This window comes from Rhinolophus ferrumequinum, chromosome 7 (genome assembly GCF_004115265.2).
Source record: "Rhinolophus ferrumequinum isolate MPI-CBG mRhiFer1 chromosome 7, mRhiFer1_v1.p, whole genome shotgun sequence".
NCBI classification, from domain to species: domain Eukaryota; kingdom Metazoa; phylum Chordata; class Mammalia; order Chiroptera; family Rhinolophidae; genus Rhinolophus; species Rhinolophus ferrumequinum.
In genome coordinates this window covers 6,694,019-6,707,917 of record NC_046290.1, presented here as the reverse complement: position 1 = coordinate 6,707,917, position 13,899 = coordinate 6,694,019, and the positions used below count along the sequence as shown (strand labels likewise).

The window sequence follows — 13,899 nt, the reverse complement described above, 5'->3', positions numbered from 1 at the left end:
GGTCAGGCTTGGGGCCTCGCATATTTTTAGAAAACACAATTGCTTATCACACACTGTAATTTATAGGAAATTTATGGTAGGACACTTGGAGGTAGAACCAGCCCATGTCACGTCATGCACTTGGTCGTGGTAAACTGAATGTTATATTCATTTATTGAGTAAATGTCAAGACAAGTTGACATGAAGTTACAAGGATCTAGGTTCTTCTTTCATAAAAATCGTGTTATAAATAATGTACAGAAAGTAAATGAGTGGCTGCGTAGGGCTGGAGAAGCTGGGCGACAGGGGGTGACAGCTGAAGGGCACAAGGTTTCTTTCTGAGGTGATGAAAGTGTTCTAAAATTGACGGGTGATGCTTGCACGCACGCATCTGTGCATATGTTAAAAGCCATTCAATTTACACTTTCAATGGGTGGATTGTATGGGATGTAAATGATATATCAATACAGCTGTTCTTAAAACATTCATTTTTTTCTTCACTTTCCCTTTCAAATTACTTCCTTTTATTTTGCATTTTGGGGCATTTCCCATCACTCAGAATTCTAAAGGCTTAAATAAGCTTTCTTTAAAAAAATTTTTTTTCTATTTCTAGGCATCCTATGACTACTTAACTTTAATTATCTAACTTTATTCATTTAAACATGTTTTTAAAAATCACAGAACAGGAGAATTCCATATTTTAGAGATGGAGATCGTCTCTCTACATGTGAGTCCATCCAATTTTCCAGGTAGAGACCCTGGGGTTTTTTTAGTTCAAGTCATGCACACGTAGTTCTATTCAGATACTCAAAAATTACGTGCCTCTTCTGCAACTGGAAAAATATTTAAAATATGTTAAGTTTTTAATTTTTTTTAGTATTCCTTCAGCATTGATACTGTTTTGCTATAGACTGAATGCTTGTGTATCCCCCAAAAGTCTTACATTGAAATCCTAATCCTTGGTGTGAGGGTGTCTAGAGGTGGGGGGGTGCGTGACTGGTCCTCAAGGTGGAGCCCCCACGATGGGATTCACGTTCTTCTTATAAGAGACCCCAGAGTGCTCCCTTACCCCTGTGCCATGTGAGGACACTGAGAGAAGCTAGCCATCTATGCACCAGGAAGCCTGCCCTCACCAAATAACAGATCTGCCAGCTCCTGAACTTGGACTTCCAGCACTATAAGCAATACATGTCTGTTGTTTAGGAGCCACCCGCTTATAGCCGCCTGTCATAGCCGCCTGAAGGGACTAAGACATGTTTTAACAGCAGACATTCAGGAATATCCATTCCTTTGAGGGGGAAGGAGAGCCTTTTTTCTTTTTACAGAGACATTTTTCTAAAGTACCATGTTATTGATAAGGAAACATGGCCTCCATGTACTTGCTAGAAACTCTTATGTTGAAATCAAGCCATTTGCAAATTGGTAGATAGAACTTGCCAGAGGCAAACGAAACGTTGATATGTTTTTAGTTATTTTCAAAGTCCCTTCCATTGAATTAGGATTAGGAAATATTTTTAAGTTGATTGTATCTCAAGTATTTTTGGATCCAATAAAATTATCAGTAGAGTCATTGTAAGTCACTGCCTGTAACAAATGAGATAAGGTGTTGCTGTTTTTTAAATCAATTCAGTACACTTGTGCCTTATTCTAAAGCAACCCAATGGATTTAGATTTGTTTACACCAAAGGAAAAGTTTTAATGATTTATATTAAAAACAAATCCACAGCTTCCCTGGTGCATTTTGAGTAACTGAATTTTTTTAGAGAAATGTATTTATCCTTCTTTTCACATATGGCAGTGGAGACTTAAGCCCCCACTGCCGGCCCTCCCCCCCTGGGCCCTCCCTGATCAGGGGCTCCTCTGTCTCCCAAAAGCCACCCCCCACGATGCATCTGTCCTGAGTCTGCCTGGGTGGCGGCTCTCTCATGTGATAAAAGAGCCTAGTCTAAGCATCCAAGCTCTCTCCCAGGGGATATGCTCCCCAATAGAACTTAACAGCTTTCCTCAAAAGTAGGGGTTCCAGGTTCTGCTAAAGGAGGAATTCCGAGGTCTGTGGGTCTTTCAGCCTCACTTAGGTGACATTTGGCGTGCGGTTCCCAACACAAAGGTCGCCTTCCCAGGAAGGGCAACCAACCATCCAGTTTGCTGGGCGCCACAGGGATTCCCCAGGATGTGGGAGTCTCAGTGCCAAAATGGGAAAGTCCTGAGCAGGGCAGACGGAGCAGTTCGCCGGAGAGGGACAATACGTGCCTGCGGAAAGGCCTCGCCTCCCATCATAGCACCTGGAGTTGAGCCTGGGGACGGTGGAGGTGGCCTGTTCCAACCGACCCTTCCACAGAGGACAATGTGCAAAAGACAAGACGCACCAGAGTAGCCCCTCCCCCTGCTCCACGGAGCCTCTCATGTCCCTTTCCATGGTGGCTGAAACAGTTCCCCCAGCCATCTGGATCCTCGCAGGCATGTAGCTCAGAGGAGGGAGTTGCGTTTCCCAGTGACAAAGAGAACCCACGCGCAGCAGCTGGCCTCAGAGTCTCCTCAGCCAGCGTCCAGCCGCCGCCTGGTGCTACTGTAAATGGATGTAATTTCCCGGAGACCCACCCATGACCTAACACCAAAGGAAAAACCTAACTCAGAGCCTAGGAGCTATGTCACTATTTTTAGCACATGACTCTGGTCCATCCTGTTTTCAGATACAAAAGCTGGAAGGTGTAGAATGAAGAGACACGCAGTGACTCTCCCTGACGTGAGTGGGGAGCGTTCTGGAGAAAGGTTCGAAGAAAGGCTCTGGAGCTCTTCAAACAAGTGTACATGCCAACCATCCCAAGACCTGAGTAAAGTGCTGATTCTGGTCCAGTCGACGGATCTAGGGAGGGGGCTGGGACCCCGCATTTGGGAAAAGCCCCCAGGTGACCCCAGCGTTGCACCACGGGGTACCTTTGTGACCACTCTAGTAGCAACGGTTCAAACAGCCAATATTCCTGGTGGGTCCCAGTCCTACAGATTCACCAGGTCTGACCCTGCTTTAGTTTCCAAAAGTGGAAAGGCTACAGAGAAAAAGGTAACGCATGTCTTCCTCCATTATTTTTCGTTTTTGTGTGTGTGTGTGTGTGGTAAAATACACACAACATACAATTTATCATCTTAACCATTTTTAAGGGTTGCTTTCCTTCATTTTTATTAAACTTTTGACTTTGAATTAGGGATAGGCCCACAGGAAGTTGCCCTCTTCTGCCATCCTCCCCAACTTCAATCTTGCCTAATTAATTACAGTACGAGAGCACCGCCAGGAAATGGACATGGCTGCAACCCACAGAGCTTGTTCAGATGTCACCAGTCACACAAGCACATGTGTGTGTGTTTAGTTTTAGTTCTGTGCCGTTTTAACCCACGTGTAGTTCCCTGTAACCACCACCACATTCTACATGCAGGGCTGTGTCATCGCAGGGCCCCCTCCCTCCTGCTACCCTGGTACAGTAGCCCCACACGTCCTCCCCCCAAACCTCTAACCCAGGCCACCTCTAGTCTGTTCTCCAGCTCTACAACTGCATCATTTCAAGAATGTTACATAAAAGGAATCATACAGCATATAACCCGCTGAGATGGACTTTTCCCACTCAACCTAATTTCCACCTTCCTTTATTTTTAAACCAACTTTATGTGCCCTGCCTTGTCTCAGAAAATGTGCTACTATAAGATTATTTAACACCCTTTACTGGGCACCTTGCACGAGCACAGTTCCTGCCTCTTCCTGGGCCTCACCTCCGCACCTTCTACCTGTGCCTCCCTCGCTAGGTGTGGGCTCGTTCAAGTCAGTTAAACCTCAGAAACAGAAGCCAGAGGAGACTCCCAACCCCATCACATGCCTACCTGGGATCTGAACTCATTCAGAGCTGACGTTTATATGCCTCCAGAAGCACACATTTGTTTTTACTTTGAAATTGCTCCCAAATCCCACCACTCCAATCCAATTTTGCCACCAAATCACTTGGGATTTCACGTCTACCCTAATTTCCTTACTTCTGACTTAGCAGAAATAAGTGAAATCCACCTTCAATGTCTTTCAAATTCAGGAACACCATTTAAAAACAGTCTCTTCCAAATTCTTTTATGTATACACTCACTGAATGACATCAAGGATTCTTAACATCCTGCTTCATCTTAAAAGCTGATCTCTCTCTCTCTCTCTCTCTCTCTCTCTCTCTCTCTCTCTCTATCTCTCTCTCACATACACACACACACACACACACACACACACACCATCAGTCTACCAGACTGTCTAAATGGATTATAATACTTCCCAATTCTCTTCAATGAAACATGTTTTCTTTGTTCACATATTTTAACAACTTCTTTACATCCTTATTTCTTTTAATTAAAGGGAAGCACATATTGTTTTACATATGTAACTGTTTTGACTTAATTTGGAGAAACATAAAATGTCACATGGTTATGATTTAGAATCACTGGTCCAACATGCTGTAAAGCCAGTCTCAGGACATTTCAAAGAAGTATCATACAGACCGCATTCTCTGAATTAGGTTAAGTAATTATAAAAGCTTTATAATTTATAATATTAAAATAAAATTGAAAGCTTTATAATATTTTAAACCTTTTAATAAAGCTTTAAAATATATATTAAGATGAGGGTAAGGGGGATCAAATATATGGTGATGGAAGGAGAACTGACTCTGGGTGGTGAACACACAATGGGATTTATAGATGATGTAATACAGAATTGTACACCTGAAGTCTATGTAATTTTACTAACAATTGTCACCCCAATAAATTAAAAAAATTTTTTTTTAATTTTGTTTAAAAATTAGAATATATTTGACATATTATCATTGTGTAAATGTAAGGTATACAACATGTTAATTTGATACACTTATATATTGTAATATGATCGCCACTGAAGTGATAATTAGCACCTCTAGCAAGACTGATGACTGTAATACTATCTACCAAAACTTGTGGGAAAAGCCAAAGTGATTCTTTGAGAGCAAGTTATAGGTAGAATTTAACCTGAAGGAATAATAAAAAGAAAAAGAGAAATTGATGACATAGTGAAGAAAGATCTAGAGCAAAGTTTGATTCTGTGCAAAGGCTAATAAAATAGATATTTTTGACAATATTTGTCACAAAAGAGAAACTGCACAAGTTGAAAGATATAGAAAAATAGGATATAATACAGTTATAGCAGAGATTAAAAACAGAACTCTAAAAAAAGTCATACTATGAGCCTTTAAAACTTAGGAAAAAAGACAATTTCCTAGAAAAATAAAAGTTACCATAACAGACTCAGGAAGAAAGAGAAAATCTGAATACTTCTACAACCATTCAAAAATTACTGACCTAAAGGTCTGATAGGAGAGCTTGAATTTTAGTAACTTATAATTAGCTAAATCATACAGCTTTTCCTATGTTGTAACCGTTATCTACCAGAACTTGTCATTCAAAATGGTCCTGAATAATAGCTTGCTTATTATATTGATAAGAATTGTAGATGAATCAATGAGATTCCAAAAGAGTTCATATACCCTATTACTTCAGATTTGTATAACACCTCTCCCTTAGTCTTTCTTCACAAGTACAGGATGGAAATCGCATGTTCAAAATCACCCAACCACCCCACCACATTTCTAGCTGGCCCATTTCTCAGGAGCAGCCAGAAGGCAAAGGTGGAAAGCTCAGAAGCCCCTTGGAGAGACCGTGGGGGTTTAAATGGGCACCACGAGCAGCTTTGGGGTCCTGCTAGAACCCAGCGCTCCTGACGCCTGCAGGTACCCTCTTCTCTGAGCCCCACTTTCCTTTCTTCCACTACAAAATGATGGGGGCCAATAATCCCTTCCAGCTCCAAAATCTCGTGACGGTGGTCCTCCTAAACTTCTGAAACCTTCGTCCACACACACACACAACAGCAGCGTTAACGGTAACCCTTCCCATCACAATTAAAACAGGCCCCAGGAGGTGATGCTTGTTGACGCTGGATGGGAGGACATGAAGGATCTTGGTATCCTCTAGTTGGGTACTAATCTGAAATCTTCCTTAATACAAATAAATTTAAAATAAACTAAGAAACACTTCAGGTTAGTGAATAACATGCTACACAAACAAAAGCAAATTCATACGTAAGAGGCTAAATCTGGGCTTGGCCTTGTCACTTGCTTCAGCAGAAGTGACATAAACCTTAGTGGCTCTGCTTGCTGTCTTGGAACCCTGCTCCTGCCGTGGAGAACAAGCCCAGGCCAGCTTCCTGGAGGATGAGACCACACGAAGCAGTCACCCAGCCAAGACTTTCCTGGCCCTCCCTGCCATCTATGGCCGACCCCAGGTGAAAGCAAAACCAGCAAGATCAGCTGAGATGGGCCACCCTTAGCAAAATGTGTACCGTTGTATACATGCGTGAGGTTTCATAGTTATTTGTTATGCGGCATTGTTGTGGCCACAGGTAACTGATGTACTTGTGTGTAAACACATGGGGTACTTTTTAGGATATAATGCTGGATACATGTCATTATGCATTTGCCCAAACCATGGAATGCACAACACCAAGAATGAACCACCATGTGAACTATGGACTTTGGGTGACTATGTGTCAATGTAGGCTCATCATTTGTAACAGATGTCCCACTCTGGAGGGGGCCATTGATAATGGGGCAGCTCTGTACGTGTGGGGGCCAGGGCTGTACGGGAAATCTCTGTACCTTCTCCTCAATTTTGCTGTGAGTCTAAAATTGCTCTAAAAACAATTAAGTCCTTTAAAAAAAAAACACCACATCAGCCTTTCAACTGCTACTGGGCCCAGAGCGGCCCCCGCCGTGGTCAGGGAAGGAGGAAGAGGCAGCCAGCCGGCTGTCCACCACAAGCCCAGGCCTGCCGAGGCTCACTTTAGCAGACACCTTCTCTGCTCCAGCCCTGTGGGCCCCAGTCTAATCTGCTCGTTCTCCCTTCTCCCCTGCTTTCCCTGGGCTTGATGGCCCTCAACTTACATGTGGGAAGGAGTGAGGCCAGAATTCACTTTCTGTGCTCGCTAACCAACTCATGCTACACACATACAGGCCATGAATACTGAGGCCTGGTCAATTCGGAAAGGCGAGCTGTGAACTGCAAACAACTTGGTTCTCATTTTAGGGGAAGGTGATTCCAAAGTTGATGCATCTTGTGTGGCCTTCGAAAAACCAACCACAAAATTTCTCATGTACATGTCAAGATGAAAGTCCTGATCACCACTACAAATCTAAAAAACACTTAAGTCCCTCAAGAATCAAGGAAGACACACACCCCCACACCCCATACTGGGTGTGTGATGGGCTTTGCTGAGCCAATAGAAAAAAATGGGTGGAGTGGCCTCTGAAAAATTTCATCAGAGGCTCTGGAATTTAAAGGGCGTCAGAAGAATTACATCAAGAAAAAAGTGCAGCACTTTAAATTTAGCATAATTGGGCCTATTGGGTTCAAGAGCTGTCTGACACTCAAACTGCCCTGTAACAATGAAGACAACACAAACACTTCCTTTGGTTGAGGTCTGTCTCCAGAGCCTTAAGCAGAAGAATTAGAACAAGAATACGGCAGCTTTCACTGTCCCTGTGTCAAAGGGAACATAAATCTGAGAGACAGTGAGAACACACTTTGAATGTTACCGGAGAATTATTTGACAAATATTTACATGTTGCATATTAAATTATGTAATCCTTTTAGAACAATAAATATTTTAGAAGGAAAACTGTGCGTTGAGCTGCAGCCAGTATTCTACCAATCTCAGGAACCAGGAAAGAACAAATTTTCTTAAACAAACCACGTTGATCCTTCGTTACTCAAACCCAATCAAGCATCTGTCAGCTCAGGCAGAACTCCCTCCATAACTGACCAGAGACCAGCAGCTCAACAAACACAGCCCCGAAAACTTTTCAAAGCCTTTACATTTCTCTTCTACACTGTAAGAAGCTGACTGGGGGCTGCAACTGTGAGCTGTTCGTTCCGCAGTTAATGCAATTACCCCTCTACTCCCACCAAAGCTCTAGGGTTTTCTAGGAGGTTTTTAACTGCCTCTACCATGTTTCCCCAAAAATCAGACCCAACCAGACCATCAGCTCTAATGCGTCTTCTGGAGCAAAAATTAATATAAGACCCGATATTATATTATATTATATTATATTATATTATATTATACCTGGTATTACCTTATAGTATAGTATAGTATATAAGACCCGGTCTTATTTTACTTATAGTAAATAAGTAAATTTTACTTATAGTAAAATAAGTAAATTTAAGTAAATTTTACTTATAGTAAAATAAGACCGGGTCTTACATTAATTTTTGCTCCAAAAGACACATTAGAGCTGATGGTCCAGCTAGGTCTTATTTTCGGGAAAACACGGTAATTGTGATGAGCATGTAGACCAGGCCCAAAGGGCTCTTGCCTCAGGGCTTCTGTACTTGCTGTTCCCTCTGCAGGGAGTGCTCCCCCCCAACCCCATACCTTCTCTACATCTTTATTCCAACGTTACCTACCCTCTCAAATAACCGTCCTCAATCCCTGAACCCCTGGATGGCCCTTACGCAGCTCCGGGTGCTGCTGGCATAGGCAGAGTAGGAAGAAAGGCCTCCCAGAGAAGGTGCCCCTAAGGGAAGGCAGTGAGCGAGTCGTGTGGCCCCAGAGCTGGACAAGCTGAAACCAGTTCGATTCCCAATTTCCCATTTTTTAGCCAGCTTCTCCTGAACAGTCTCGCATCACGTGGCCCAGGTCAGCCTCTCTGGCTTTAGCTCCCACATTCGCCCATGTGCCATGCCACAACCAACCACACTGCCATCACTCTCTTGGCTCCGTCTGCCTGACTAGAATGTCCTCCTGCCACCACCTCCAAGTCTCCCCTCCTGGGGCTTCCAGGACTGTCCTCAGCTCCCTGCATCCAAGACACTTACCCCACATAGCTTCTGACATCCCGCTTCTGGCCATCAGCACCAGGCATTATCGCTCTGAGTTCTCGTCTCAGCTACCTTATTAGATTGATGCAAAAGTAACTGCGGTTTTTGCAATTATTAACCTCTTAAACCGCAATTCCTTTTGTACCACCCTAATTAAAGGTTAAGACTCTCCAAGGCAGAGACTGTTCGGTTCATCTTTGATCTCCTAGAGTCCATAATCAGTTCCTTGCACATAGTGGGTCTGCAAAGAACACTTATACAGTGACTCACTACACTCCATTTGCCACGGGGTTGTGCATTTGCACATTGGGACACTATATTCTTTCTGTTTTCCAGGAACACAGAGACCGTTTGATCAATAGCATCTAGAAGTCATGGGAAGAACAGAAGCTCTCGCCTTCCCTCCTCAGAGCACAGAACACAGGACTCGCTCCTTCTGATCAGAAGATGAAAGAGCCCAGGGGTCTTCCGGTTTGCAGCCCATGTGCCATTTCTCCATCGCTATTTGGTGGGAAGCAGAGAGGAGGAGACTTAAAGCAGAGAAACAAAGGGAGGCTCTCAATCAAAAGGAAAAGCAGATAGAAAAGTACCTTTGCCTGGCAGAAGGAAAAGAAAAAAGCTGGAGGATGCACTTTTCCGAGCAAGGAGAAGGCAGGAGAGTGAGAAACAGGATAAGATGGCAAAGGAAACAAGGGCCATGTCAGAGTGCTGTGTGTCAGGGCATCTCATGCTCACAGTCCCTGGAGGTACGAGCTGTCGTTAGCCCTCACTTTACAATGAGGAAACTGAGGCAGAGAGCCACTAAGAGGCTGGGGCCAGCCTCCCCTTTCCATTGCCCTCCTCTAACTATGCTAAGGGAGGGGCTTTCAAAAGCACCCAGCACCCAGTGTGTCAGGCCCAAGCCCCCTGGGGATGGGTCCCATTGTTCTCTGTTGGCTCCGATGCAGCTGTTTTCAAACTTTAAAAATTTTATCCCCAATGGAAATAACAAATCTGAGCCCAGTGGAGCCTCAGTGTGGGGGCTCAGCAATTGAGGCCCTGCCTGTGCCCACCCCAGCCCACTGGATACCCAGGGCTGCCCAGGACTTGGGAGACACCTATGCCACCCGTTTTCTTCCAGATCCCTGTGGAATTCAGGAAACAGAGGTCTCTGAAATAAACATCTGTGAGAGAAAACTCACCTAGAAAAAGTGAAACTACACCTGGAGAAACAGCCCCTAGTGCCTCAGGAAGCTCAAAACCCATTACCCCAGCAAGGCCAGAGGAGGGCAGGGGTGGAGCAGTCACTGCCACCCAAGACCAAGATGATGCCGCCCATGAGGGCCCCAGTTGGCTCTCTTAGTCCTAAGGGACTCAGGGCCAGCATTGCCTGACACATTGCAACAAGCACTGGCCCTTCCCCAAATTCAAATGCGATGTCAAGTTAGACACAGGCGTGACACTCCCAGCTCCTGCATGTTTAACTGCAGCGCAGACCAGTCAGAGACAAACTACCCGGCCCCTGATAAACCAAAAGCACAGGGTGACGCAAGTTTCCAAGTAAAAGCCAAGGAAATGCGCTTGCACTCCTGATTTGCGCTGGGCTGAGGCCGCAGATCCCTAGGGACCTGGGGAATGTGACGATCAGGTGAGACCGCTAATTGTCCACACAGCACAGACTACCCAGCACTTGACCACAGTGGTCACTCGTGGTTTTTCCCTCCAAGTGCTTAGTGGGCTGTTTTTGGTGAGCCAGCCCATCTCAAGTCTTTACAAGCCAACTTTTTCTTTCCTTTTCTAAATGTTCTTTGCCGTGCCTTTCCCTACCCCGCCTGCCCTACCAGGAGGGTGCCCACCCCTCCGCTGGGTTCCCCAGGCCAGAGCGAGGGAGGGCAGTGGCACTGGCTCGCGGCGGTGACCGTGGGGACATCAAGTGGGAGATCACGCTGGCTGGTCGCCGCACGGGTCACCAGGCACAGCCGGGCGTGGGGTGGGGGGTGGTAAGCAGACCATCTGGGAGGAAACCCCGAACGCTGGTCAGGCCAAGAGCCAACCCACGCTGGGACGTGTAACGGAAAGGATAGCGCGAGGGTCTGAGGGGGGCAATTGGGGCTCTGGGAGAAAGGGGTTGTCCCCTGCAGGCGAGGAAGATAACAGTCAGAGGGGGGCCAGGTTGAAGACACCCAACGAGAGGTTTCCAACCCAGAGGCTGCCAGCCGGCCCCAGAGGAGATTCAGGGACCAGAGGACCGGGGTGGGGAGTGGAGGGACGAGAAGAGGACGCTGTGAGGACGCGGAACGATGGGCTTCTCCCGGGGACTGTGACCTCCGACCAATCAAACCCCTCCCCCAGCCTGGGACGGGGAAGCCACTCAAGGCTCTACGCGCGCCTCACGCCCACGAGCGAGGAAAAGCCTCTCTTTGCAGTAGCAAAGTCACCGCGGGACCTGGACAGAGTCGGGATCCGCGTGGAGCGGCGTGGCGTGGCGTGGCGCGGCGCGGGGAATGGGAGGACAGGCAGAGAGGACCCGAACCCCATGGGGTTGCAGGCTTACCCGGCCGTTGGGATCCGTCTCCCGCACCTCCTCGGCGCGCGGTCCCCTCCGCACCAGAGCCTTCAGCAGCCCCACGTCGTTAGAGCAGGCGGCGCGCAGGAGGGTCGCCGCCTCCGGGACGTCCTCCGGGACTCCCTCCCCGACGCTTAAGGAGCTTACGGCGCCGTACTCCTCTTCGCTTACAGGAGGGTAGAAGGAGTCATCCGAGGCGTAACTGCTGGTGTCGGGCAGACGCGAGAAGTCCTCGTACTCTTCGTACTCAGCGGGGTCTTCCCCGGCCTGCGCGTCCCGAGGTGACGATGTAGGCTGCGGAGACACGCAGAGCGCCCCGCCGCTCTCCGGCCCGGGCCCCGCCAGCAGCACCATGCTGGCGGCCCGGGCGCGGGCCGGGAGACTCGGACGTGGGGAGCGCACAGAGGTCACCGCCCCTTGTCCCCTGCGGCCCCAGAAAGGCCGTGCTCTGCGCGCTCCAGGCCGGCGGAAACGAACGCCAGGCGGCTGAGCTAGAGAACTAAAGTCACTGGAGGCTTGACAGAGCCCCTCGCGGGTGGGAGGAGCTGCGGGGGCTTTCCGAGCGCGGCGGGCGGGCGCGGGCGCGGGCGGAGACCGGGCGGAGAGGCGGGCGGGGCGGCTGCGCAGGGGAGGTGCCAGCCCCACGGCCCCTGCCCGCGGCGCGTTCCCGGCAAAAGTTAAAAACGTAGCCGGGGCTTTTAGGCACCGCGCGGACAATACACCCGGCTGCCTTGTCCGGGAGCTGAGAAGTGCTCGCGCGGGAGAGCTAGAAGCTATAAGAACCCGAACGTCAGTGTCGCGGGCGGCAAGTGGCCCCGCCCTCCCGTCTGGCGGCCACCAAGATTAGGACGAAGGTGGAGGTCGAGGGACGCCGCAGGCTGAGCCTGCGTAGCGCGTCGGGAACATCCAAACCCTGGAGACCCGGCGCTGGCTGCCCAGGGCGTGTGGCCTGCGGGCGGGGGCGGGGGAGTTTCTCGGCGTCGGTGGCACCGAACCCATTTGTCACCTCCCCAGAAGTCTGGGCTCCAAGGCTATCTCCACTCCAGGCTTAAGACCGGAAAATCTCTAAATAAAAAAAGAGACAGAGAGAAAAGGGGGAAAAAAGAGAGAAGGGGAAAAGAGAGAGAAAGCAAAAAAAGGAGGGGAAGCAAAATAATACACACATACATATATACCTACATACATACTGGAGAACCCCGGGGTGCACTGGGCACGGAGGGAGGTGTGGTCCACCGTGGGGGTCCGGGACCCAGGCGGCGCTGCGGACCTTGGGTTAGGAGCCGGGAACTGCGGGCTGCCAAGTTCCAACTCGGAGGGGAGAATCCGCAATCCCCCGGCCAAGCAGAAGCCAGGCCACCTGTGGCTTGCATGTTGCTCCTGAAAGACCGACGCGGGGGAGGCGTCCAGGAGGCTCAAGAGGGGATGTTGGGTGGGAAAAGGCTGCTCCAGGCCAGAGCGCTGAGGGGTTTCCCCTCCCCTACCCCTGGCCAAAGTCACCGTGCGGGAAACACAGTTGAGGCAGATTAACCCGGTGAGGCTTCCACAGGGCGCTGACTCCGCGGCTGGCTGCCAAATGCAGAGAGCAAGGCCGCAGGCGACCGCCGCGGTCCACTCTCAGCGCCCTCCGGGCTGGAGCTTGGCCTCTACCGGTCTATCCCGGTGCTGGGAGTGAGGATTTGCCGCGGGAAGCCCCTAACCTCCGGGAAGAAGGTGAACCGTGGGCCAAATCCTCGTGGGAAGGCTGTGCCTGGGGGCGCAGTGGTGAGGTTGCACCCCGAGCCTGGATTGGGGGTGCTGCATCTTTGACAGGTAGCATCGCGGGTTCAGGGGTGATGCGGAGACTACAGGGGAAGCACCTCCCTCTCTGTCCTCTTTCCTTCCTTTCCTTCCCTTTTTTCCACCGCTCCTGACAACGTGCCCACCAGCTGCCAGCCCTCAGAGCCCAAAGGTGAATAAAACGGGGCGGACGCAGCCACGAGCTTGAGGACCCCAGGTCTGGGCAGGCGAGGGGAGAGGCATAGTGGGAAACACGGTCAAAAATACTCGGGATGGGTGGGAGGTGAGGAGAGAAAGGTGTGAGCTGTGAGGCCTCTTGAGCCCCTCTGATACACGGCGCTGGGCCAGCCCCCCTCTTGTGGTCACCAGGGCCTTCAGTGTCCTTCGTGCTGGCCCAGAAACGCGTCCGCAGCACCTGGAGGACACGTCCATGCCTGAGCGCACGCAGAGCTAAACGTGAACTTGAGCGCACTGGCTTCTTTCTGCACTTGGGGCTTTCTTTCCGAAGCCAAAAATACCCCAAATCATGGGTTGCATTTTATACTTTTTTCTGTAACTGGCCACATTTACATAAATTCCCACCGGGAATTTCCCCTTTCACGGTTGACAGCTGTTTTAGCGTTTCCAGAGGCTTGTTAAATGAAGTAGGGGATTTACAAGTTGAAGCCTCCTCA

The 13,899-nt window shown here is 48.8% G+C and overlaps 1 protein-coding gene across 1 annotated transcript in view; it reads right to left on the bottom strand.

Moving 5' to 3' along the window:
* ANKRD33B (ankyrin repeat domain 33B) overlaps positions 1 to 11,803 on the bottom strand; it is a 66,904-nt gene extending 55,101 nt beyond the window's left edge. Inside the window, exon 1 of the mRNA XM_033110831.1 lies at positions 11,438 to 11,803. Coding sequence (XP_032966722.1) covers positions 11,438 to 11,803 — 366 coding nt within the window. The remainder of the gene's footprint in view (positions 1 to 11,437) is intronic.
* Positions 11,804 to 13,899: the final 2,096 nt, after the last annotated feature.